A 25668-nucleotide genomic window follows, 5' to 3' on the forward strand; every position below is an offset into this window, starting at 1 on the left:
AGAGAGAGAGAGCATAGGAAAAACTCCAACATTGGAAAACCCGTCGTACTAAGCCAGCACCCAGTTGCTCGGGGAGTGTTTCGTTTTTTTACTGAGTCACGGAAAAGTCGCAACCACGGTACCGCGGACGAGAAAATTGCAATTTTCCATCGTATAATGTGCATCCAGCAACCGAATAGTGTATGAAAATCGGCCGGACCGTAGTGCAGTGTAAGGGTGGGTGTTATCTTGCCGAAAAATGGCCAAACAAGGCGCGTGAAATGTGATTTGCAAAAGCACCATCCCAGCACAGTACAGGCTGATGGAAAATTTTCCTTCCGAGCGCCCAGGGTCTTCCGCGTGTGTATGTGTGCGCGTGTATGTGTATGCTTTCGTGTGCATATAAATCTTTTCCCACCACAAGGGGTGTTGGTTGGTGATAGGTTTTGTAGGGATTAAATGAAAAGATTAGTGTACTGTGGATTATAATGTACAAATTGCCAAGCGAACCCATTTGGCCAGTATATTGGCTGTCATGGCTGATTTCATTTCCTCACTTTTTTTCTGGCACGCCCTGAGGGATACAGGGGTTTTCGCCTTCCAGCTCGGAACGGTCTCACATCGTGTCAACCCTGATTGACCGACAGATTTTGCTGAGAGCAAACCTCGTGTGGCAGTTTCGAGTTGGAGGGAAACCCTGCAGCACCAAGAAAAATGTCCATCGTTTTCCATCGTGTCAGGTGTTGTTAACAGTAGTAGTAGGTTTGCATTATGGTGAGGGCTAGTAACACAAATCTAGTAACACAGAACATCATAAATCAGTGCTAATACGAACGCAGCGAATAGTTCGCACTTTGTTCGTGGATGTTGTAGCGAAAATCGATCCGAGTTGACCCTCGCCTATATGCGGTCCGAAAAAAAAAATTGGTGTTTGGTGAATGAAGTAGTGATGTTTTTTTTTTTGCTATAAAAATCCTTTCCTTACAGTCGGTTAGATAAATTAGTTAAGGAATATAAGAGAACAGTTTCGCTGCGAGGAGAAAACGAAAGAAGTGTGCAAAGGTGACCAAGAAAGCAGCTTTTTTTTGCACGAGTGAGAGCAGTTCGGTCGGTTTCTCGGGGCAGCAGAAAACTGCAGATAATCGATAAATTGCTAGTGCTAGTGCTAAACGGTGAAGCGAAGAGTGTGAGAGAGAGAGAGCGAGAATTTTCATCTGCTCACGCTCTCATCACGACGACGACGGTTTTTCACGCACCACGAAGATCAGCTCCAGTGCGAGAGCTCTAGCCGCGGTAGAAGGTGTGCGCGAAGCGAGGAGGGGCTAGGCGAGGGCAATTAAGTGGCTTCCCAACCTCCCCCCGCGCCTCACATGCAACCCAGCAGTACGTGCTGCTGCTATCATTTCGCTCCGACGCCGTCATCGTCGATGCCGCTGTGACATGCGTGAGCTCGCAGTGTCGTGAGACGTGAGAGCGTGTGAGCGAGCGAGAGCGTGTAACAGCTCGTAGTAAGAAGGAGCAGCAGAAGCAGCAAAACCGCGTGTGCGAGCAAGCTAGCACGAAAAGGGATCGTCTGCGTGTGTGCGTGTATATGTGTGTACGTGTGTGCGTGTTTGGTTGTGTGAGCGTGCGGAAAAAGGGAAATTTTTGCATGAGTCGTGACGTTGGTGTCGGTAAATCCTGGAGTTGTGCTGTCCGCCGATTAGGCCGACACGACTAAGTGAATCACTTCGTACCGGAACGGAGCTGTGGCTTTGGTGGCGGAGTGGAATTCATCGGATCCATCGGTAGCTCCACCGGCGAGTTTCCCCCGTGGCACCAGCTGCTGCAAACTTCCCTTGCGAAGGATAACCTCCACCTTGCTTAGCATACGCACAGGCTATCGAACGAACCATATCCAGACGACACAGGTAGTAGAGTAACGGCCACAGAGGGAGTCAAACAGTACCGAGAGCTACCAGAGAGTCAACCATGAACGAATTGGAGGCGCTACGACAGGAGGCGGAAACGCTGAAGAATGCGATCCGGGATGCGCGGAAGGCAGCGTGCGATACGTCGCTCGTCCAGGCGACAAACAATCTCGAACCGATCGGCCGGATACAGATGCGCACGAGACGCACCCTGCGGGGCCATCTGGCGAAGATCTACGCCATGCACTGGGGCAGCGACTCGCGGAACCTGGTGTCGGCGTCGCAGGACGGCAAGCTGATCGTGTGGGACTCGCACACCACCAACAAGGTGCACGCGATCCCGCTCCGCTCGTCCTGGGTGATGACGTGCGCGTATGCACCGTCGGGCAACTTTGTCGCCTGCGGCGGTCTGGACAACATCTGCTCGATCTACAATCTGAAGACGCGCGAGGGTAATGTGCGTGTGTCGCGCGAGCTTCCGGGGCACACGGGCTATCTGTCGTGCTGCCGGTTCCTGGACGACAACCAGATCGTGACCAGCTCGGGCGACATGTCCTGCGGGCTGTGGGACATTGAGACCGGTCAGCAGTGTACCTCGTTCCTTGGGCATACGGGCGATGTGATGGCACTGTCACTGTCACCGCAGTGCCGGGTGTTTGTGTCCGGTGCGTGCGACGCCTCGGCAAAGCTGTGGGACATCCGGGAGGGCCAGTGCAAGCAGACGTTCCCGGGGCACGAGAGCGATATCAATGCGGTCACCTTCTTCCCGAACGGACACGCGTTCGCGACGGGTTCGGACGATGCCACCTGTCGGCTGTTCGACATCCGGGCCGACCAGGAGCTGGCGATGTACTCGCACGACAACATCATCTGCGGCATCACGTCCGTGGCGTTCTCAAAGTCGGGCAGGTTGCTGTTGGCCGGGTACGATGACTTCAACTGTAACGTCTGGGACACGCTGAAGGCGGAACGGGCCGGCATCCTGGCCGGACACGACAACCGGGTGTCCTGCTTAGGAGTGACGGAGAACGGTATGGCCGTGGCGACCGGCTCCTGGGACTCGTTCCTGCGCGTGTGGAACTAAATTTCGTGCTTCGAAAGGACCATTCGACCATCGACAAAGGGCGGGCAGCCATCGCTTTCGGGGTAGTTCCCCCCCGTAAGCAGTAGTGCGTTGAGGTAGTTGCAGCTGTTTTCCGCACAGACCAGCCATACACACACACACACCGGAACGAGAATCACCAAAATTGTGCGGTGTGTTACCAAATACTATACTCTCCAATGGAAAGTACCCGCGCTCCAATTCTGTTTCTTTTTGCTGAAGATTATTGTTTTACGCTAGCAAGCTGATTATGTGCAAGCCGATATATATATGTAGTACTAAAACTACGTTCTTACCACATTCTCACCGGTGATCGTCTTTCGTTGGTATATGTGCAACTTCGAAACATGTAAATACCCATGGAAGTTACATTCCACATTGGGCTTCAATGTTTTTCTGCAGACTCTCTCTATAACGATTGCAGCCCTAGCGCTGAGTGCATTCCGGAAATCTGGGGAGCGCGTGTAGCAAAACAGGTACGAAATGGGGCAAAGCTTGCAGCCCTAGTAGGCTGTGCTAGTACAGCGAACGGTATGTCATATGTCAAAATATGACAGCAGGGTAGTGCTTCCAACTGCAAACGGCACGTCACTACTACCATGCAGTTTGGCAAACTGTGCCGAACGACGGGCATGTAATGTGACAGCTTGTGAAAAGTCATTTGTGTTACATTCTACTTGCGTTACATAATATTCAAACCGAGAACAGTTGGTCGATACTTTTGTTTTATGTTGTTTTACGCCAAGAGGCGGATTTAAAGTGAGAAAACAAAACAATAATTTCCCATCCTTCTTAATAATTCCCCCACCCCTCACAAAATAGCACAAGGCACAAGGCATGAGAATTGGTATAATAAAAAAAGGTACTAAATTACGATGTATAATTTCCCAAATTGGCCAATCGGAAAACAAAACTCATCTCAACATTCAAAACACACAAAACAGAGCAGAACAAATCGATATAATCTTCCAATTTTAGGTTCAGGAAAAAAATACACATTCGGACTGTCGTACTTTTATGTTTCGAATTTGTGTTCGAGCAAAAGCGAATAGACCAACCATATCCCTGGTTTTTTGAACACATTTTTCTACGAGCAAAGGTAGTGGTTTTGCTCACGACTGGAAGCGACCGGTTTCTGTAAATTGTTTTCTTATTACAATTTTATACAACAAATCAACAAAAAAAAGCACAACGACCAAAAAACCAACCAATAACACACATAAACACCCACCCTGAACAAACAAACGACCAAAACGATACTAAACACCCGCATACACACTCACCACTTAATTCACTTAGTACAGGCGGCATACGGGCTCGCATGCAATCACACGAAACCGTAATAGTAAAAAGGGTAACCGCACGGCAATTGCAGCGCAAAGGAAGGCTTAAAAAAAACCGTTGGGTGTGGATCATATTTGTAGTGGGACAGTTTTTTTTTTCCTCCGGAGAAAACCATTCTTTTATGCACCGTGTCAGGAGAACAAAGCCATAACAGGAAGTTCATGGTGTGTCATACTCCATCTCTCACCCGCGGTACTTTACTTTCCGGAGTCACACTTTCCGTACAACCGTACCAGGTTATGTTTTATCCCTCGCACTAGTTTGAAGGGGGGGAAGTTGCTTCTCAACACAACCCCCCCCCCCTCCATCTCCCCGCGGTCATGTTGGGCATTCGTTTGCGAATGCTGTGTAACTTTTTTTCCCTTCACGGTACGCACATGCGTACAGAAGGTGTGAAACATTTGCGTGCACACGAATTCTTGATTCGATTTTTTGCTGCGTTCCTCCCCCCAAATAGGCCCCCGTAAAGGAAGTTTTTCTTCGTATGTGCGTGTTTCAGGCGATATTTGTTGTTGCACGCATTTTTCAGCTAGCTTGCGACACCTTTCACTTGGTGCAAAAGCGGTTTGGGTGAAGTGAAGTTTACCGCTAGAATGCAAAACGTTCATTTTTGGGCCAATTTTGGATTCAGTTAATTCAATGTGCCATTGAATTGCTGCCAACTGAATGCCATTGTTAATTCGTGTTACTGGTGCGAAGGAAATGTTTGTTTTGGTTTACGTGTTACAGTTGAAGGGTTACTTAAAAGCGTATTTAAGTTATTAACTTATGTCTGCAAAAACGCATTTTCGTTTCAATGCATCAAAGCCGAAGTGTACGAACACCTTTTGCGATTTGGTGGCCAGGTGGTTGTACTACCTCATCCGAAGGTGTTTGTGGTTCTGTTTTATTTGTACATTGTGCTTACCAATGTGTTCCCCGCTGGTTTACGTCCATTTGGTGTTATGGTTTTCCTACACTTACACATACACACACACACACACCAGCACACACTAAAACACTAAACGACAAACACAACTACCTAGTAATAGAATCACTCTAAAAATGCAAATAAATAACCATACGCGGGTGTGTACCGACTGTCTCCAGATGGAACAGCGAAGAACGCTGTCAGATGCTAGCTATCCACGTCCGGTGCTATGAAGGGATGCACCTCAAAACGATCGATTTGGCTCTGTATCCCAATGGTGAAAATGATGCGCTTGCTTTTCCCCCATACGGCGGTCCCATTTTACGGGCCGAAAAGTCACTGCTCCGCGAAAAAGGAGTTCGACTTTTTCCCCCTCCTCCCTTATCAATTTCCTTGGGATATTTCGATTTGATTGAGGTAGTTTGCCTTCGTTGGCAGCTTTTGACCCATGCACGTGCGGTCGCTTTCGTAAGCATTACGCTCGCTCCACATTGTAAGTAATGCTTCCGAACGGGGGAGAAAAAAAGATAGAGAAAAAAAAAACATAGAACGAGAAAAAATAGAAAACTAAACAAGGGGCTCCAGGTATAGTTTTTTTTTGTCTCTGGTTCGGTTGATCAGTTTAGCTAGCATCGTTTGCAAATCTAGACACCGAGAAATGAGTGGAGTTCGGGCGCGTGCAGATAGGAGACAGCCAGTAGCTGATGGTACTGTATTGTATGTGTACATTCATTTTTTTTCTCTACATACTAAGAGCAAATGCAGGGAGAATGCAGGGGTTGGTAATTGCAGTATAAACGCTAAATATCGCCACCGAACAGTTGCAAAAATACACTACCCACATACGTGCAAGACACCCGAGAAAGTATAGAACCGGGTGGTGGGGTGTGCAAAACCACCCTCATAAACCAATCTACTAATGCAACAACACATATGTGTACTAGGAACCAAAAAAACCAAATCTCGAAGCCATACAATTATGCCATTGATAGCGTTAATGTGTATAATAGTTTATTTGTTATGCTTTTTTTATGTTAAATGCTTGTTATTTATATTCATATATGCGTTGGTATTACGGTGTACTATTGTGCTAACGTTTAGTGTATACACTTTTTAGTACAATGTTTTAGTACTTTAAGGTTTTGTCACGTTTTTGCTGCCCCATGTTGTATTACCGGTTACTAGTCGAGTCAGTATTAATTTTTACGCACAAAACTAAACGAACCACTCATCCTTCAAACAATCGGCCAACCGTTGAAGGACGCCTTTCATTTTAGTACATTGTGTTGAATGATTCTTTTTCCTTTCCCGGCTGTGAACACTGTAAAGTATGGGCTTTCATACAAAACAAGAGAGAGAAAAAACGGGAGGTTAGAAACTGCAAGGCAAGCACAACCAAACTAAAATGTGTGTGTGTGTGTTTTTTTTGGGGAGGATGTTTTTGGCCAAAAATCAAAAGAAGGGAAACAAAAACATCCTTACCTCTCGCCTTCCGTAATGTATAACTAACACGGAATTAGGGTTTTTTTTAGTTTTCTTTTAGAACAGTTTCCGTTTTCTGTGTACTAAAGCACGCGACGCATGTGAAACCCAGGGACAACGGGGATGTTGCCCGGCTTTTGTCATAAGGCTCAGGTGACACGCGGTGACATTCTCGTTTCCGGTCTCGCAACATCCTTGCCTCCGGTGTACCACCGCGCCACACCTTTTATCGCTTGAACATATTCATAAAGGGGCTCATTTTCAATCGATGAAAGGCAGGGCAAAAAGTAGGATCAACTCTCGGTATCAAGGTACGGAGGAACGTGACAAAAAAAAAAACAAGGGATAGGGGAAACTGGTCCAGCAATCGGGTGAGTAAATCGAGCGGCTCACTTAATTTATGTCACTCGATTGCTGCACACTGTAACGCTGTATGGGAACAGGGCCAATAGTCTTTTATTCCAAGGGGCTCCACTATAAATGGTCGCTACTTTTTATCGTTACTGCAGGCAAGGCAGTGTTGCGACGTATCTCGCATGCCGGAGCGGGGCTAGTGATGTCGGTGCAGGTTCGATTCCGTTTCGTCTTGATGTGCTTCTAGTTTGTTATATAGTAAATGCTGTGCACCAACAACAACAAAGCAACAAAAAAAAACCCATGTCAGAAGGCGCAACAAAAATACCTCTTACTAAGCCGAAGAAATGTCGTGTTGATATTTGTTCATTCATTGTGATTGAAGTATATGGTTTTTCCGGTTTTTGTGTAAAGAAACAGAACAGAAAAAAATACATGTAAACGGTACCCTAACACAAAACATAGAGTCCATCAAACAAGGGGCAGAAAAAAGGACATTCGCTAAAAACAATCTAAAACTTGTGAGCACACAAGTACGATGCTTGATTCTGTCACTATCAAGGCTACCTAGAGGATGTACTCGTTAATGGACACATAATCCATCGAGCAAGAAATACACGCTCCTCCAGCTCTTTATATGCTACAGTTCCCAACATGCACACTCATCCCAACATTGCATACATTCATGTTCAACATTTGACACCGAAGTTTGATGAAAACCCACAACAAAAAAACTCACTTTTGCAAGTAAATTTCCAACCACACAACAACGACCCCCATTCATCCCCACAAAAACAAAACAAAACAAACGCCATACACTGCCTAATTTCACATAGTCTCAATGTAATAATGCAAATTAAAAGAAGTACCATTGCGAATAACCAAAACTACTACAGCAAAATCGATCGATGGATCGCTGCCACTAAACGTTTGCTAATGAGTGTATAAAATGGTACGTAATAGAGTACGGTCGGGTACACGGTGCGTGTAAAGCTAAGGTAGAAGTTAAAACAAAAATGAGTTTGGTCTAAAAATAAACAGCATTAGCCGATGTGCTAAAAGGTCGTAAAAAAAACGCACAACAAAAAAACAAGCAATCGAACACCGACAGATCAGCTGAAAGGAAGCGAAATTGCAAATATAAACCGCACGAAGAAGCAGAGAAACTAACCACGCACAAAACAAAAACCCAGGTGCAAAACAGGTTAGCCTGTGAAGCGTTGAAGAAATCGTCATAAACGCACGAAACAAAAACATGGCGACAGCCCATGAAGTCACTATTGCGGCTTTCGGTTTTTAAGCTTAATTTCCCTAATTCGATTCCCTCGTGTGTGTGAAATGGTAAACGGTGAAACGATGAACAATCTTAGTAGCAGCGATGTGTTTAGTACTTAGTACATTGTCAAAAAAAAAAACCATGAGATGTGGCCATTGTTTAAACGTTAAGTTAGCTGTGTTAAGGTGTAGGGGGTTGATCGCGGTGCTGCAAACTGTCGCCGGCGAGCCATGTACCACTTGATGGATTGTTTGACGTCGACACGAGGGCTTTGCGAACCCTCTCCGTTCGTAATGGCGTACCTTCGCCGCAGTCTATCACCGACCCATGAATGTGCTCGTTTCCGAGCGAATGTATGCACACGGAGAGGCTTCCGGTCGCCGTATCGGGCGCGCATGTGTCTCTTTTTAGCACATCCTGTCGGATGATGGCTCCGGTTGGTGGCCAGAACAGGGACCGGTCGGTCTACCTTCCCGCGCAGCCCGTTTATGATGCATCTAGGGGCTTATGCCGGTCTTTGCGGAGGATTGACTGGAAACGTGGCACGTTTCCAACGGTGACACGGTTCGAGTAGCTTCCGGAGAGATTGGTTTTTAGTGTGCACCGGGCTCGTGGGACTAGTTGGGGACCGGTCGTCACTGTGCGCCCACCATTCGACATCCGGAGGATGCGGACCGTGCAAAAGAATCCATCGACATGGGCCTCCGGTTCCGGAGGGATGGAATGCAGCAGAAGGACAAAAACTAATCAAACTACCGATTACCGGAATTGCTAGCAAAAGCGCGCACGCAGGAACGCACTGCCCATACATTCATTCATTTCCTTCGTCTGCGTGATGTTCTTTCAGGGTTCGAGGTTGACTTTGGGGCGCAACGAAGCACAAGCTTCGCTTTTTAGTACAGAATTTTTCCATACTTTTTCTCTTTCCTTTTTTGTGATGTTCCACCCCCATTGGCCGTTAGAATCATATCGAAAGAAGAAGAAACTACCCCCGCAACACTAGCATACACACTTACAAGTCAAAGAGGTACGTCGCACTGTGGAGAAACTATTTCAATTTTATGCTTTTAAAGTTTAGAACAGGAACACTTCCGAGCGAAATGAATGAAAAAAGAGACAGAGAGAGAAAGAGAAAAAAAGATCGGCTATGATCAAACAATAGCAAATGATGAGAACAAAACTAAAAAAAAAATCACAATCAAGCATAAGATCAACCCCCGGAAAGAACAAACAAAGAAAAAAATACCGAAACAAACGGAAACAAATAAAACACATAAAGTGCGTTAGGATAAAATCAAACAAAACTATAGCAAAGCAAATCAGATGTGGCAGATATGCGAAAAGCTAGGGAACATGAATGAATTGTGCAAAATGGCAGCATGATTTAGTGTTAGATCACGGTAACGCAGTAAACCTATAGCAGAATGAACGGAGCACTATCTTCGGCAAGCCGTGGCAAGGAAAGCGGAGCAAATGCAAAAAAGAAAATAAATAAACCCGACGCGTGGGGTGGGGCACGCGGAAAAGGAAGAAAAACAGAACCTAAATTTAATTCTAATGTAATTCTTAGGGGCTTTTGAACTAGCGTGTGTAATACCGTGACGCTATTTGTACAATTTATGTTACATCAATCAATCCAATGCGTACTGCGCGAAGTTGCGAAGCGAAGATCACGAAGCGATGCGATGCTCTGCTGTAACTCATTGGGGGAGGAAAAAGATTGCGTTACAACGCGTAACGCGTAGCATTTAGACACAGGGTAACGTTGTATTTGGGAAACCTGTGCAGGGCTACGAAGGAACTGTTCTTTTTTCTCATTTCGTGGACGAAGGATGCAACAACACTTCGAGTAAATGGTTTAAACCTGCCCAAGTAACGGCTTGGATTGAGTTTGAGGTTTTAAGTGTTTTATTCCGAACTGCTAAAACGTCTGAATTGTACTAAAAACGCTCTTGGAATTGGTTTTAATTGGTAAATAGTATTTTTGAAACAAATGGTTTTGTATAAGACAAGTTTTTACAAGATTTCTGTTTCCTTTGTTTCTTACCATTGGTAATTATTTTCATACATTTGTGTTCAGTTCGAAATAGAACAGTGGAAACGTAGGACAAAAATAAGCATCCTATCAGTTCAGTGACATCGCATAGACCAATATGTAACGAGCACAAGACATTCAATGCACAAACTCCGTATTAAAGAAATGCTTGCTTCATACAAACGTTGAGAAGCAAAAAAACAGGAACTCGTATATGAACAACAACAACAACAACAGAGAATCCTTGCATCGAGTTGCGGCACAACTTCACTTCGCTAAAAAACAAAAAAAACGGGACGAATTGTGGCAGTAAAGCAAACAAAACCACTACAGCATATATATGAAAAGAAGAAAGATAATGGAAATAAAGTAAACCAAACAAAAAAAAACACATAGAAAGAAACATGTTCAATAACAACTAGACGTACACGTAGGAGATACCGAACCGAGATAGACGCGAAACGTGTGGAAGAGAAAAAAAAGTGTGGTGGAGAAGAAATACAAAGAAAATTAAGAGATAAGAAGCTAAGGGAGAGAAAAAAAAATCACCATTTTTACACATTTTGAGATATCGAAAATATTACACCGCGACCGTATAAGAAAGCGTGCAAGAAGGGGCGCAAAATAAAAGCGAAACGGTCGAAACCGCGATCGCGAAGACGCGAAAAGAGTAGCTGCGAAAAAAAGGAAAAACAAGAAGAAGAACAAACAAACCAACACACAAGAAAAACCAAACAAACGACAGTAAAAAGTGCGCTGAATCGAGAGAAGTAAACAAAATATAGTCTTTAAGAAAGTGAATGAAAGGAAATAAAAATAAAAAAAAGGTAATGAAAAATGGTATAGAAATACAATTAACTTATTATGAATAACAGGAAAAATACACGATTAAGAATATTACACCATTTGTTCCCTTTCTCACTAGCGGATTGTGGCGTTGGGTCGCGAGGTATAAGGTAAGGTATATAAGAAAATAAAAGCAGGACTGGCTTTTGATTAATATCACCTAATGGAAATAAAATGGAAAATAAGAAAGAAAGAAAAGAAAAAGAAGACTAATGGTAAGTGTTTGGTCATTTCCACTGGGGAATAGCAATTTTTCGTCTAATTTTTCCAACGGTCATTTTGAATCATGCACACCGGTGAAAAAACTACCACACAAAGTGACCGCTGTGGGGTGCTTAGACCATGGTCTTTGCGGTGTCATGTCGGAATACACTAAACCGGATGAACTTCAGATTCATTAATTTGTCATTATGCAGTCTAAAATTGATGTCTGATGTTTATAAAAGAACATTTTCATTATAACATTTCAATTTCTTTTGAATTAATTTTGTTAGACCTGTAATTTAACTGGCAAATTAAAAATGTTAAAACCTGATCCTTTATCGAAGCAGCTGGCAACACTGTTCGCTTTCCGAACGGTGAGTAGCTTTTCCATGTCATTGCATTTCCACCGGGTGTTAATGAGCGGTGAAAATGGGACATGCGGCAACTGCGCATGCGATTTTCATAGAACAAACGCGTATGCTCACGCCGTATGTGTGAAAGAGAATGAGCGTTTGCGTTGTTCGTCAAATTCGCTCACCGTAGTGAGTGGGTGCGAGCAAGGAAAAGACTTCTTGCTTGCCGTCGGTGGAAAATCGGTTGCGTAGCGCCGGTACCTACAGTGCGTTGAAGCGGGACGCAACACAACAAGTGGAGCGAACGTTGCGTTAAATTGGGAGTGGATCCTTCGAATTTCCAACTCACGCACTCACACAAGGCAAACGTGAGTGAGAGCGAGAGAGTGTGTAAGAGCGCGCGCGTGAGCAAAAACGGTAAGCTCCTGTGCGCGTATGTGTAAGTGCAAAGTGTCATCATCGAGGAAATTAGGAAAATTCTCCATGTCGTTCCGTCGTGTTCGCGTTGGTCACGGTGTACGCTAGAAAAATCGTGTGTTCGCGTATCGAAAAAACGAAGGCAGGACCGCTTATTAAACGCACCGTGAGGGCAAGCAAATCGCACACCAAACTGCCGGATAATTCGTCAGCCAGCAAAAACGGAAATGTGGTGGCAGCCGTGGTAGAGATCAAACCCCCCCCAAAATTCCTGCGGCAGACGTTTCGACGTTCGGGGCAATAAGGGCACGGTTCATGCAAGTACGTTCAACAGAGCAACCAATGTGTGTAACGGCAACCAGACCTGTCGGACACTTTCACATATTCTACAGCACTATCTTCGATTTTTGTTCTTAAAAAAAGTGAAAGTATCTGCGGTGAAGTGACGTGTCGGAAAGGTGTGCAATAGTGTTGGCTTCGCTTTTTTCCAGCGAGCTGCCGGGGTCCTCCCCCGTGAATCGTGAAAAATGTGATATTTCCTTCATGGGAGTGGAAGGGACGAGGTGGGTGGGTGTGGGGGGGGGGGGGGGGGACAGGGCACAGACTTCTCCCTGTCTTTCGAAAGGCTGATCGATCATTGTTCGGAACATTCGGTCCGCAAGATATCCTTATCAACTGGAAAAATCCGCCACTAGTTCCGCGGATGATTCCCCGTGCTGACCCTCCCACCAACCCATTAACACACGCCCTCATCGTCGGCGTCTTCTTAACCCTTCGGTTAAGCGAAAAAAATCTCTACACGCTCCTTTACCCTGTTCGTTTCACCAACGGTGGATTCTCCCATCTCTTTTTGTCCCACCCAACCGATGTGTAGTTTTTCACACCCAAAAGATTTGGTTTTCCTCAATTTTCATCCGTCTCGTATGTTTTTTTTCCACCAAAGTGATCCTTCTCGTTCACTCGTTGGCTTACTGAGCGTGAAGGAAATGCTAGTGATACTAACATGCCCATGCCAGCGTGTGCGTGAACACATGAATAAGTGACTAACTGTGAGTTTGTATGTGTGTGTGTGTGTAAGCGTTGAAACGGAAGGAGAATGAGAATTTAATTTGCATTTCAATCTGCACCAGCGAAAAAATGATACTGAATGCCTGCGCTGAAGAAAAAAAAACAAGAATATTCAAGTGGAAGGCTTACACCGGATGAAAAAAATGGGTTTAAAACTCTAAAATTGTGCGTACGTGCAGGCACCGAACGACACTACTACTACCTCCGTACGAATTCATGAGTATGAACAGTGCAAGGTGGAATGGAGCGCGTGTGTGTGCGTGTACATAATTGTGAATAAATTGTTTTATCGACAAGGAAAGCGGGGCTGCGGTGTTGCAAGGAAACTCTGCTAGCCTGCTAGGATGATACTTTGCTTTCCCATATTCCATTCGTCACTCCAAATCGACTTTGACCACTTTGACAGACGTCAAACGTTAGTAGCCCGTATACAGGCCGGATAATTGTTGGCATTAAAAAGGGGCGCTGTATAACTCGCGCTGGCAGATCATTTCGTCATCCCTTCGCGGGGAAGTAATATCCTTCAGCCTTCCGTCTATCGGTTTCGTCGCACACACCCATCACACAAGCACACAGCCCATGGTGTGTGGTGACCGCGCCTCTCGTTTGCTTTTTGCACGCACATTTTCGTCCCAATAGCCTGCACCAACACACGCGCTCGCGTATCCTGTGTCTAACAGACGCACACTACCATACGGACAACCCCCTATTGCGATTAGGAGGGGGCATGGAACCGTGCATACAAGTGTATGCGCACACCTGTGTCTCACGGCAATGTGTTGGTGGGCACTACTACTGTTGCCACTGCTGCTGCTGCTGCTGCTGCTGAGGGAGGTTCACACTCACTTGTGTCATTTTCCACTTCAAGCTAGTGGCAAGTGGATGAAAACGATCGTTCGTGCCGTGCAGTGGGGAACGCTACGCACGAATATGTTCCTCCTGTAGTATACAGTTCTAGTTGCAGTGTTGTGCAATGAAGTACTCGTGACACGGGATCGCTAGTAGCTGCCCGTTTGCCCAGCAATTCCTTCGAAAACGGTAATCCAATACGGCGAGCGGAGTGTTGGTGAATCGAAAGTGAACCACCAAGTGACGGAGAAGATGTGAGCCAAACAAAAAAGAAGAAGTCGATTGCGTCTGGTGAGAAGCGAGCTGTGTGAGAGCGGTTAGTGAGGAGGTTTGCGCTTTGTGGCTGTGTGTGGGCTGGTGTATTGACTGAGCGAAAGCCCACTCTGCGTACGCGGGAGTGAAACCAGCAAAACCGATAGTAAAATCCTTCACCAAACACCCACCAAGGGTGTGTGTCCTTTGGTAGGGATTCTTTTTTTTTTGTCTTCTTGTTGTTGCTTCCGCTAGTAAACTAATTGGGACTTTATAGTGTAAACGTCATAACTGAACGGACAGAAGGAATGGAATACGCACAGCAGCAATGCAAAGTTACCGCAGAGTACACCGGTGTGAGAAGGCGCTGGCAAGTTCATAGTGACACAAAAGGGTGGTGGTGAAAATTCGGCCCAATGAAATCAATAAGCGAAGGCTTGCAGAAAAAGGATGGAGGGAAGAAACTGTTGCGATACCGTCGAGTTTTGGGTGTTTGGTGCACTTGTTTCCGCCGTGATTCCGCCCTTTGCAGCAATACTTCTTTATCAAACTTGTCTTTTAAAAGCGTAAACACTTTGTTAGTGTGGTGCTTGAGAAGAACCATTCGTATGACTCGTGAGTGAGCAGTCAGTCAAATCGAAGTAAAACGACTCTCAACAGATTCAGGAGAGAGGGAGGAGGAGATCCAGGTCTTAGAAGATTCATGAATCTTTGGAATGGAAATTCCGATTCATTGATTCAGTTCAAAGATTCATTAAGATTTATGATGTACACCTTTTCTTACTATTATTTTTTTCTCTTTCTGTCATCTTTTCACCTCATGCAGTAAACGGTGGAACGCACAAAACCGAACAGCAAACCACTAGAACCACCATCCGTTTGGCGTAACTTCATCGTCATCATCACCATAATCATCATCGCAAACCACCGTCATCAGCCGTAACCGAACGCGGACAGAATACTACGAGTACGGTTCCGGTAACGCCTAACGTAACGTACATCTTCGCTGGATCAGTTCAGTACAACATTCCTGCACCAGTGCACCCGGTAATGGTGGAATACATTGGATAAGCTACCGAAAAGGCTCAAAGGAACGGTACAGACAAACTAAAGCAGCAGCAGCTAAACAGCAACAAAACCAAGTGTTCATTAACGATAGTGCTTAGTGGCTTAGGTGGCCTATTGTAAGGGAGACGCCTTTAGCGGATAGCGTGAATTTTCTGCCCATGGTAAGCGGAAGCGCACAGAACTGAAGTCGGAAAGGACACCCGAACAACGGCAAATGCACAACCGTGGAATAGAGCGAGGGCGCACAGTGTAGATACGATAGCAAACCGAACAGTGCTTGGAAAAAGCGACGTAAGGCACCGTTTTGCTGCAAGCGCTTGGTAACAGCCCCGTATAAGCTCAAGCGTTTCCCACATTTTAGTTCCCTGCGGACATTACACAGGCACAGCTTAGGCACAGAACCATGAACGAATTGGAGGCGCTACGACAGGAGGCGGAAACGCTGAAGAATGCGATCCGGGATGCGCGGAAGGCAGCGTGCGATACGTCGCTCGTCCAGGCAACAAACAATCTCGAGCCGATCGGGCGGATACAGATGCGCACGAGACGCACACTGCGGGGCCATCTGGCGAAGATCTACGCCATGCACTGGGGCAGCGACTCGCGGAACCTGGTGTCGGCGTCGCAGGACGGCAAGCTGATCGTGTGGGACTCGCACACCACCAACAAGGTGCACGCGATCCCGCTCCGTTCGTCCTGGGTGATGACGTGCGCGTATGCACCGTCGGGCAACTTTGTCGCCTGCGGCGGTCTGGACAACATCTGCTCGATCTACAATCTGAAGACGCGCGAGGGTAATGTGCGTGTGTCGCGCGAGCTTCCGGGGCACACGGGCTATCTGTCGTGCTGCCGGTTCCTGGACGACAACCAGATCGTGACCAGCTCGGGCGACATGTCCTGCGGGCTGTGGGACATTGAGACCGGTCAGCAGTGTACCTCGTTCCTTGGGCATACGGGCGATGTGATGGCACTGTCACTGTCGCCGCAGTGCCGGGTGTTTGTGTCCGGTGCGTGCGACGCCTCGGCAAAGCTGTGGGACATCCGGGAGGGCCAGTGCAAGCAGACGTTCCCGGGGCACGAGAGCGATATCAATGCGGTCACCTTCTTCCCGAACGGACACGCGTTCGCGACGGGTTCGGACGATGCCACCTGTCGGCTGTTCGACATCCGGGCCGACCAGGAGCTGGCGATGTACTCGCACGACAACATCATCTGCGGCATCACGTCCGTGGCGTTCTCAAAGTCGGGCAGGTTGCTGTTGGCCGGGTACGATGACTTCAACTGTAACGTCTGGGACACGCTGAAGGCGGAACGGGCCGGCATCCTGGCCGGACACGACAACCGGGTGTCCTGCTTAGGAGTGACGGAGAACGGTATGGCCGTGGCGACCGGCTCCTGGGACTCGTTCCTGCGGGTATGGAATTAAGGTGTGCTGCACAAAGGTGGGGGGGAGGGAGATCCCTGAAGCGGATAAAAACGAAGGACGAACCAGCACGCGTGCGAAACGGTGGTCGAGCAGGCGCAGCGTACAGGAGCTGCCATTTAGGTTAATAACCAAATACATATAAATATAAATGATACAGATTTTTATTTCCGACACTGAACTCTTAAGGCAAATCTGAAAAAAAAAAATGAAACCAACCTAGCCGCTATAGACGGGGATGGCCGATGCTCTTTTTATAATACAAGAGAAGAAAAAAAAACCCGATCGTGACCTTTTGCGGCGGTACTGCACAAAACGGGAGAGTTCGTCAAACGGAAGCGGAAATCGGGATCGAATCGCACAAATGCGCACAAAACACTCACAACACACGCACACGGCAGAAAATGGAAAAGGCTTTTTTTCCGTAAGATGCAACAAAAGAAACAAAACATTGGCAAAACATGGTGTGCATGAAAGGTGTGGAAGTTTCGATGTGAGGAAACAATATTCAAACCCGTTTGCAAATGGACGTTAGAGCAGCACACAGAGGTCGTAGTTATTTATATCGAACTATTTAACTATTCGCGTAAAAAATACACACACACACACACACGAATCACCGCGCTTAGTCGACAAAAGAAAAGCGATAAGGAGAAAGAGAAATTTAAGGAAATCATGAACAGTACACGAAGTTAAGTTGAGTCCCCAAGAGCCCAATAAGTAAGCAAAAAAAGCTAATCGTTTAAAAGATTGTTCCAGAACGGTGTTAAGTTGCATTTGTAGAACTTGCTTGCGAGTTCCAATTTTGAATTTTTTTTTTGAAATTCATGTGAGAGGCATGAGCGTTACGCATTTCTATTACTTTGTGACTTTCAAATTCGTTGAAATTGAAGTTTACTCCATTTGCTAACTGCAGTACGGCAATACTAACGCATAAAAAGCAACATATTCACACTACACACACACACACACAAAATCACAAGAACATAATTAGGTAAAGAATACATGTGTGGGGCCCGTTGGAAGCAAACACAAACACTATAGAAATACAGCTCTAGAACTCTAAAACCCTTCTAAAGCCAGCGGCAGCATCAGACGAATCTGGCAGCACGGCCCATGACACATTACGGCACCTGGGGGCATACTAGTAAGGGTTCGTATACAGCAGGAAAGAAGCAAAGGAATAATGCGCAAAAGAAGCAGGAAAGAAATGAAACACAAAAAATACACTAATATTTGTCCCTGTAATATATGATCGTAAGCTAGTGAACGGTAGTAAAAACAAACAAACAGAAAAAAAACAGAAAGCGAGACGTTTAGTGGACGTTTAAGGTAACTTGCAAATAAACAATGGAAGCAAAGCAAACAAAATGGAGGAGGCCTACTCCCTTTCGAGGTTTTGCATGAGACCATCTCCTTCGATACACGTGCGTAGGACGATTGCGTGCGTGTTTGGTAAATATGAATAAGCTATGAACAAAACAAGAAAGCAAAGCACAATATTAACAAAGTTGTCTCTTGTGTGGTTGTCGAACGGTAGGCGTAACGGTAGCTAAAAACTCATGCTTCATCTTACTTCATTTACCATTTCATCGAGTAAAATGCTACTCCCTGCTACTATCATTCCATCATTCTACTTTCGCACAGAAAAAACAACCCCTCATCTAAGACACCATTTTGTGTTTCGCCCATTAGCGCCCACTGTGCACCAATGTGTAAAACAAACGAATAGCAACAGAAACAGAAGCAAAACAAAATATTGAATGCACTATGAACACCCAATAAAACCGGAAACATTTTGAGAAACGACGCACGTTGAGTAAGAAATCAAACGGAAATAAGTAAGTGTATCGACATGGGAAGGTAATAAGCATGGTTATGGTTTGTTTCCCTTCTCACCAGCCGTTTGTGTAATGTTGAAGTAAATGTTTTGTGGAAAATGTAATAAGATATAGCTAGTAAGGCAACACTGAAAAGGAGTGCGGGAAGCAAACAAACTCTCGCCACTCTCGTTCTTATCCAGTTTCATACACCCGGCAGTGGCAAAAACTTACAGCGCGATCCAGTGATAATACGGTATCGACCAACATAACACAAGTAACACACAAAAGCCGACACCATTTCTCTTTCTCTCTCTTGCTCTCCTGCTCGCCATGGGGATCGTACATTCTTTGTTAACACAAAACAACCGCTCAATCCAGCAATAGGCAAACAAACAATAGGGAAGTAATGTAACGAAGATGGTAATACAGTAGAACAAACCTGCACTCAACTTGCTCCCGGGATCGTGTACGATACAGCCGAATTATAGGCATTTATTTCGAGGGTGAGTTTTGCGCAAACTTTCCAGTTGCAACAATACGCCTTCCACTAAACACGAAAGAGAGTGTGGCGTAGAACAATGTACACTATGCACGGTAATTGCCCGTCACGCATGTGTAGCGCAAAGGAAATTAAATTAGTGCGCCACTCAAACGGCGAGCTGTACGATTGTCAGCATGAAACTGGGCAAAGGGAAACCTGAAGCATGCAAACACACGAACTATCGATAACGAATGGACGCCATTTTGTACGGTTTGTGGGAGTCAGGGTTTTAAACAATTCTTCAATGTTCTGCACCGACTTTTAGTTAAGTACCCGTGGATTGCCGCAGGAATGAACTTCAAAAATATCTAATTTAATGCACAATTCATTGGAAGGCGAAAGAAAGCGGAAATGGGAATTTCAGGGCTTTTTGTTTGGTATGAAAACAGAAATAATTCCTCACCCCAGCTCTTCTAGCACGGTTGAGCTTGCGTGGTTGCGAATTGGGACAGAGGGCAAATTGGGTAGAAACAGAAGAGGCTGGACCTCATGCGGAATGTGTCTGAGAAAAACTATTAGAGACAGCTTTATTTCGTTTGGAGACGATCACAGCACCCTTGGATGGTTCATGGATTAAAAGAACGTGAACAAACATTTTTAATGCTCTTTCGCACCAGTGCCGAGGTAGTGTGAACGAGAGTAAATCTCTCGAACGGTGAAGTTGCGGGTGTGAAATAGATTTACTTTTTTTTCCTGCTAAACTTTCAAAACTACAGCACGGGTGTGTGAGTAACACGGGAGATTTTTCTGCAGACGATCGAATTAACGTGGAAAGATTGAGAACAAAAGGGGAAAAACACTACACCCCGTAGAGAAACTTATCATTCGTGTGTTACCATTGTGCGCAAAAAAGTGCTTCATTACAAGACAAACACCTAGAAAACCGTTGCATCTAGGAGGAAGGAAATGAAAGTGAACCATAATAATTGTACACGGTACTCAATCGAATAAAAATCAACTCACTTTCAAAAAAAAAAAAAAACAAATGAATGCAGATTGGAGAATAAAGTAAATATGAAACAAAACAAAAAAAATTGCTAAAAACGGTGGAAAGTGTAGCGTAACTAGCATTTAGACGTAATTATATAGCATCAAATGGGAAAAAAGGAAAAAATGATAACAGAGGTAAGAAAAAATAAATAAAAAAGGCAACAAAAAATACAACAAACAACATACCAAATATTCAATGGCAAGAGAACACAAACAAAAGAACAAAACACTTGCAAAAAAGGGAGAACAAACCCTACAGAGAAAAGGAAGAAGTGGAGAAGAAAAGAAGAAGAAAAAAACACACACACACATACAAAATCAACACGCATTATGCGGATGCGGCTGTGAACTAGCCGTCAAAGCAGTTATAAAGAAAATATTAACAACAAGCTAAAAATTACATAATAACAATTGGTAATGAGCAGAGCTGTGGCGCAAAACAAGAAAGTACTCAAGCGGAAAGAATACAAGATGACAAAGCACGTAAATTGATAGAATGTTGTACATTATTGTGCATACATCTGCCAAACCCTAAACAACAGCAAAAAGGAAGGAGGAAGAAATAGAACGATGAAGCGCACATAACTAGAACAGTGAACGAGAAACGTTCTTAACAACATTCAAGAGCGCATCTTAGAAATAGAAATTGTCAAATGGTACTGTAGTGGTGCAAAAGAAAAAGAAAACACGCCCAAAAGCGCGAAAGAAATAGGAAGACGATGTGGGAAGGAAAAAGAAATGTGAAACTAAAACCACGCACACACATAAATATAGACCCAGTATGTATCAGAGTGAAGGTAGCAAAATGGAGGAGTAAGCGAACAGGAGCTATAAAATGATTAAGCTAAGCTAAACTTTGAACAGATTGATGTGCGTGTGTGTGTGTGTGTGACAAAAAAGGAAACACTAACAAAAACCAATCGATTCGCAAACCAGAAAACTAGTACACGTACGTCGTTGAACAGAAAAATGGAGAAATAAAGTAAAATAAAATTGAACAAAACAAAAAACTAATTGTGTGTTTTTATTGTGTTCACCTCTTCGATAAGATCAGTTGTTCGGTCTGTTCTTGGCAGCCCAAAGACGAATTAAGTCGAATGTGGACCGTAGCCCGTATCGCAACAATTTGAGGATGTATTCGAGCGTTAGTAGTGTGTAGTATCTGCAGTAGTAATATTCGCGAGATTCCAGAAACAGTCCCAGCCACAGATAACCGGTTCTACCGATGTGCACCGTTAGCCGAAATGCTTTAAGGATGATGGCTCGGGCTAGTTCGTACTCGCGTGAGTTTATCACCATCGCATATGCCGCCATTGTGTTCGCGGGAAGCTGTTGGACGAATTGTAACGCCTTCGCTGTGTTGATATGGTCTCCCCAATTGCTCCATTGTATCGCTTTTATCGCCTCTAGGATGCTTGTTTGTGCGGTGCCCGTTTTTCCGGAAGCTGTTTCAACACTTTTCGAAGATTTCACCGATGCAAGGGTTTTAATAGAAAGTTGTGATTTACTCTGATGGAGCGATCGAAAGTAAGCGGCAGGTTTTTCGAGATGTGTGAAGCGCCGAGTGTTCAAGGTTCGAACGGAGTACGGTGTGGACGGTGAACCGTAACCTGTCTTGGCTAATAGTTGCAAGCCGAGCGCACATGGTGCTGTACGGTGCGATTGTTGAAACATTTCCGAAATTAAACCGTAAATTCAAATGAGCACTAACACTGAAAATGTCTCAATCACTTTGGACGGAAATTTTGCCTCCTCCAGACAACAAATGACAGTCAATGGTGGCTACGATCGTGTTGAAGCCGACTGCATGACGTTCCGTTACTATAGCGATCCATTTACACAGCATGAAAAGTGAGTGGAACAACTTTTCTCTACCGATGGAGACGCCCGGTGCCTGGTTCCTCTTTACGGGGAACAATTCCGTTTCATTTTCTTCGAAAGATTTTATTGATCAATTGATTTTGTTTGGTCTTAAACACTATGGATAAATCAAGTTAAACTCAGTACCACTAATGCGCTAACTGATCTATCTCACTGCGTTATGATTCACCGCAAGTCAAACGATCGGGAGAGAGTTTCGAAATATTATTTAATACACTAGTAGATAATTAATATATCTTAGCTTCTTCTCCCTGCGTACCTTGCGCCCTTACAATGTTCACCGTGCTTAGTGCCCTCGATACGGCAACTAGTACTGTGTTGTCGGGTTATCGGCCAAACGATCCATCTTTCTACTTCCTGCTTGGCATTCTTATGCTACACATACGGTAAAGCCTAAACTCAAATATACTTCTTTGTCCTGCTTTTATCCACCTTACAGTCTACAACAATACGCGAAAGATTGTTTCCATGATGTGTTGCGTACCTTCTTCTTCTTCGTTTCTTTTGCTAACCTCCAGTTCCAGTTTCTTCTTTTAAAACAATACAGTATAAAAAAAAAGGTTCAACTTTCTAATTAATTCTTGCACTACCGGTTATCCCTTTACAGCGGAAAGAAATCTGATTCTGTACGGGCACGGAGGGGAAAACAAACAGTCCACTATACGTAGCCATGTATGAATTGGGGTCCCACATTAGCGATATATTGCATTTAACTTCTACTGGATTAACGTTCCCTTTTCTTAGATTTTATTAGGCGAAAAATGTTCCTATTTGCTGGCCTGCAGTATGGAGAGGCGGTGGATACATAGGAAGGAGAAGGAAGATGGGTCAGGAATTTTGAGCCATCAAATTTAACAGAACCTGTAACTATTCTTTTTTTCCACTATTTATGCCGCAGTCCCTGTGGGGAGGGTATGATTTATGCGCCGTTCTATCACATTGATGCCTATATCCTTTCCCATTCCATTTGGAACCGGTTATTACTAATCGCTTTTCTATGTTACGCACCACGCATAGACAATTAAGTTGGGCGCAAACTCTCTTACAGCCTTCGAAAAACCCCATTGCCCGGGTTTGTGGGTGGTTGCTGCCACATCTGTTTACAAGTGTTATATAGTGTGTGTGAGTGTATGTAGTAGTTTTTTTCGGCTGTCGGCAATAATAAGCTTTTAGCACGAATCGGATCGAGCGTGAAAACAACGAAACAAACAAAGGCTTTCTATGAGCGCCCTGTTTGCTTGGTGAGAAAACGCCGGTAACGGTATTGCCGTTTGCTCAAGCAACAGCTTCAGCATTTCAGCACAACTGTAAACATGAAGAGAGCTTCCGAAAACCATGATCCGCGAGTTATTCCGTCGAGCTACATTGCCCCCGTACTACAACGATTCAGTTCAGTTCGACTTCTTTAAATTTACATGTATGCGTACTATTACTGCTGCTGCTGCTGCGAATGGTCATGGTGATCGTCCTCTGCTGAGCCGGCTACACCACCACTACCAGCACTGCTACCGGCCGTACCGCGAACGGTGGCAGCATAGCTGGACCCACCTGACGGTACCACCGTCGGTACACCAATTGGCACTGATTCTAAGGAGCAAATAGGGAGAATATATATCAATGATCACCGTGTGATGCAATATTTACAAAACGAAAATGACAAACGCGGCGAATGATACTGAAATGCAAAAAAATTTAATGACTTGAATGATATGGATAGATTACTCGAAGATTGATCTTCAATGAATCGTGAACCATGAACCAATTGATAATTTGTAAATCTTTAAGAATTCGTGAATCTCAAGATTTCTTAGCCTCAAAGATTCTGGATCTTTAAGAATTGAAGAATTAAATTTCAGGGTATTGATTCAAAGTTCTTCATTCAGTTAAAAGATTTATGCGTCGGAAGATTCGTTCAACACTTACTCAAATGATGTTGGGTACAAACAGGGGGAAAAATTGAAACTTAACGAACAAAAGTTAAATCTAGTAAAATTATGTGTTTCAGTATCAATTGCCGGGATTCTACAACTCGCTCAGTAAAGTCTGGTCACTATGTTCCATCTTACTTACCCGTTCTGGGCGGATTCGGTGGTGGTTCGATGTTTCTGAGATCATGCTTTTTTATAAGCTGACACTCGCCCCCTTCCGACGGTATTTGGTACACATACAGATATCCATCCTGGGAGGCGACCAACATTCTGTAAGCAGAGTGAAGATTAGAATATCTTCTCTTTGTGAATAAGTGAGCACAGACAACCCGTACCTGAGCGCTTTCTGAATCGTTGTAATGACACAGGAATGTCTTAGCCCGGCTACGGGCAGCAGGGCCGATGCAAACGCACGTCCTTGCGAAAACACGTCCGTCACTTGCGTTGGCAGTGGCAAGTAGTTTGCAAAAGCTTTGCTAAATTTACCGTACCACGCCTCACCGGCCCCCTGGTCATCGTTCGTTTCCGGCGAAACACGCTCCAGCTTAAACACGTGCACCGTTTCCGTGTTCGAGCTGCAGCACAGATACTTCGAACAGGTACTGAACGCTAGGGATGCTATCGAGACGCATCGTTTGACGCCCCGGCGAAACTCGAACAGCTTCGAACCGTCACTCACGGAAAACACCCTTATGACCGTGCCCTTCTCGCTCGCTGTTGCAATTTCCGTACCGATCTGGCTGAACGCTATCGCCGCGAGCGGTGAATCGTGCGCCGGGATCATGATTTTTGCATGCAGATTAACCGCGTCGAAGATCTGTACCTCACCGACGGTGGCGCTGCCCGGGTAGGCCAGATAGCAGTGATCCGAATCCGACGCCAGAGCACACAGCCCTGTCTTGTTCGGTGGCGTATCGCGTATAGTGTGCACAACCTTCATGTCCCGTATGTTATGTATGTAGAGACTCTCCTCTAGACAAACGACCAGCCGGGAACGGTTTAGCTTCACCGCCAGAATCGTGTTAGAGTACGAGTAGTTGCATATTTCTGTTCCTTTCTTAAAGTGACATACCTGCAAACGGGAACAGAAGCAAGAGTTTAAGTAGCCAGAAAAACGTAATGCGGATGGGACTGGGGACGAACCTTAAGCTTTCTCGGAGCATTCAGTGATACGACGGCAACGAGAGAGCTGCTAAAAAGTCGCTCTACTAAGCAGATGTCCTCGCCCAAGCTCGTGTATATCTGGTCCAGGTTTGAATCGACCGAGTTCAATGAAAACAAACCGTATCCATTTTTCGACCCAACCGCTAAGGATCTGTGTATGAGTAGATAAATTGCTTTAGAAAATAGCCGGCCTACGGTATGACTCACAGTGCTTGCAATAATAATACTACTTACGAGCAGTCTTGGTTGAAGTTGACAAAAAATCCCCCCGCATCTATGTCTGTTCTCGCCAGGAGGCTCATGGCTTGCTTCAAGAGAAACAGACTCGCCTCGGATGGGAAATGGTTATTTGATTATTTGCTGCCTATGGCTCCTTTTCTCAACGGTGATTGTGAATATCGCTGTGTGTCTCGAATGACGTCCGGTCGGAAAAGACAAGTGTCAACTTTGATTTTGATGATGATAACAA

General features: G+C 45.0%; 3 protein-coding genes across 3 annotated transcripts; 2 read left to right on the forward strand and 1 right to left on the reverse strand.

Annotated features, from left to right (window-relative positions):
• Positions 1 to 1950: 1950 nt before the first annotated feature.
• On the forward strand, positions 1951 to 2973 carry LOC128711562 (guanine nucleotide-binding protein subunit beta-1). The gene has a single exon (XM_053806444.1). It carries the CDS (start codon positions 1951 to 1953, stop codon positions 2971 to 2973), a length of 1023 nt encoding a protein of 340 aa, XP_053662419.1.
• A 12879-nt stretch (positions 2974 to 15852) lies between these two features.
• On the forward strand, positions 15853 to 16875 carry LOC128711597 (guanine nucleotide-binding protein subunit beta-1). Its single transcript, XM_053806479.1, has one exon. The coding sequence runs from the start codon at positions 15853 to 15855 to the stop codon at positions 16873 to 16875; it is 1023 nt and encodes a 340-aa protein (XP_053662454.1).
• Positions 16876 to 23536: 6661 nt separating this feature from the next.
• LOC128716164 (WD repeat domain phosphoinositide-interacting protein 2) lies at positions 23537 to 25501 on the reverse strand. Its single transcript, XM_053811084.1, has 5 exons — positions 25434 to 25501; positions 25179 to 25350; positions 24371 to 25107; positions 24178 to 24305; positions 23537 to 23694 (listed from the first exon to the last, which is right to left on the reverse strand). The coding sequence occupies exons 1-5, from the start codon at positions 25499 to 25501 to the stop codon at positions 23537 to 23539; spliced, it is 1263 nt and encodes a 420-aa protein (XP_053667059.1).
• Between the last annotated feature and the right edge of the window lie 167 nt (positions 25502 to 25668).

Source organism: Anopheles marshallii, chromosome 3 (assembly GCF_943734725.1).
Source record: "Anopheles marshallii chromosome 3, idAnoMarsDA_429_01, whole genome shotgun sequence".
NCBI lineage: Eukaryota > Metazoa > Arthropoda > Insecta > Diptera > Culicidae > Anopheles > Anopheles marshallii.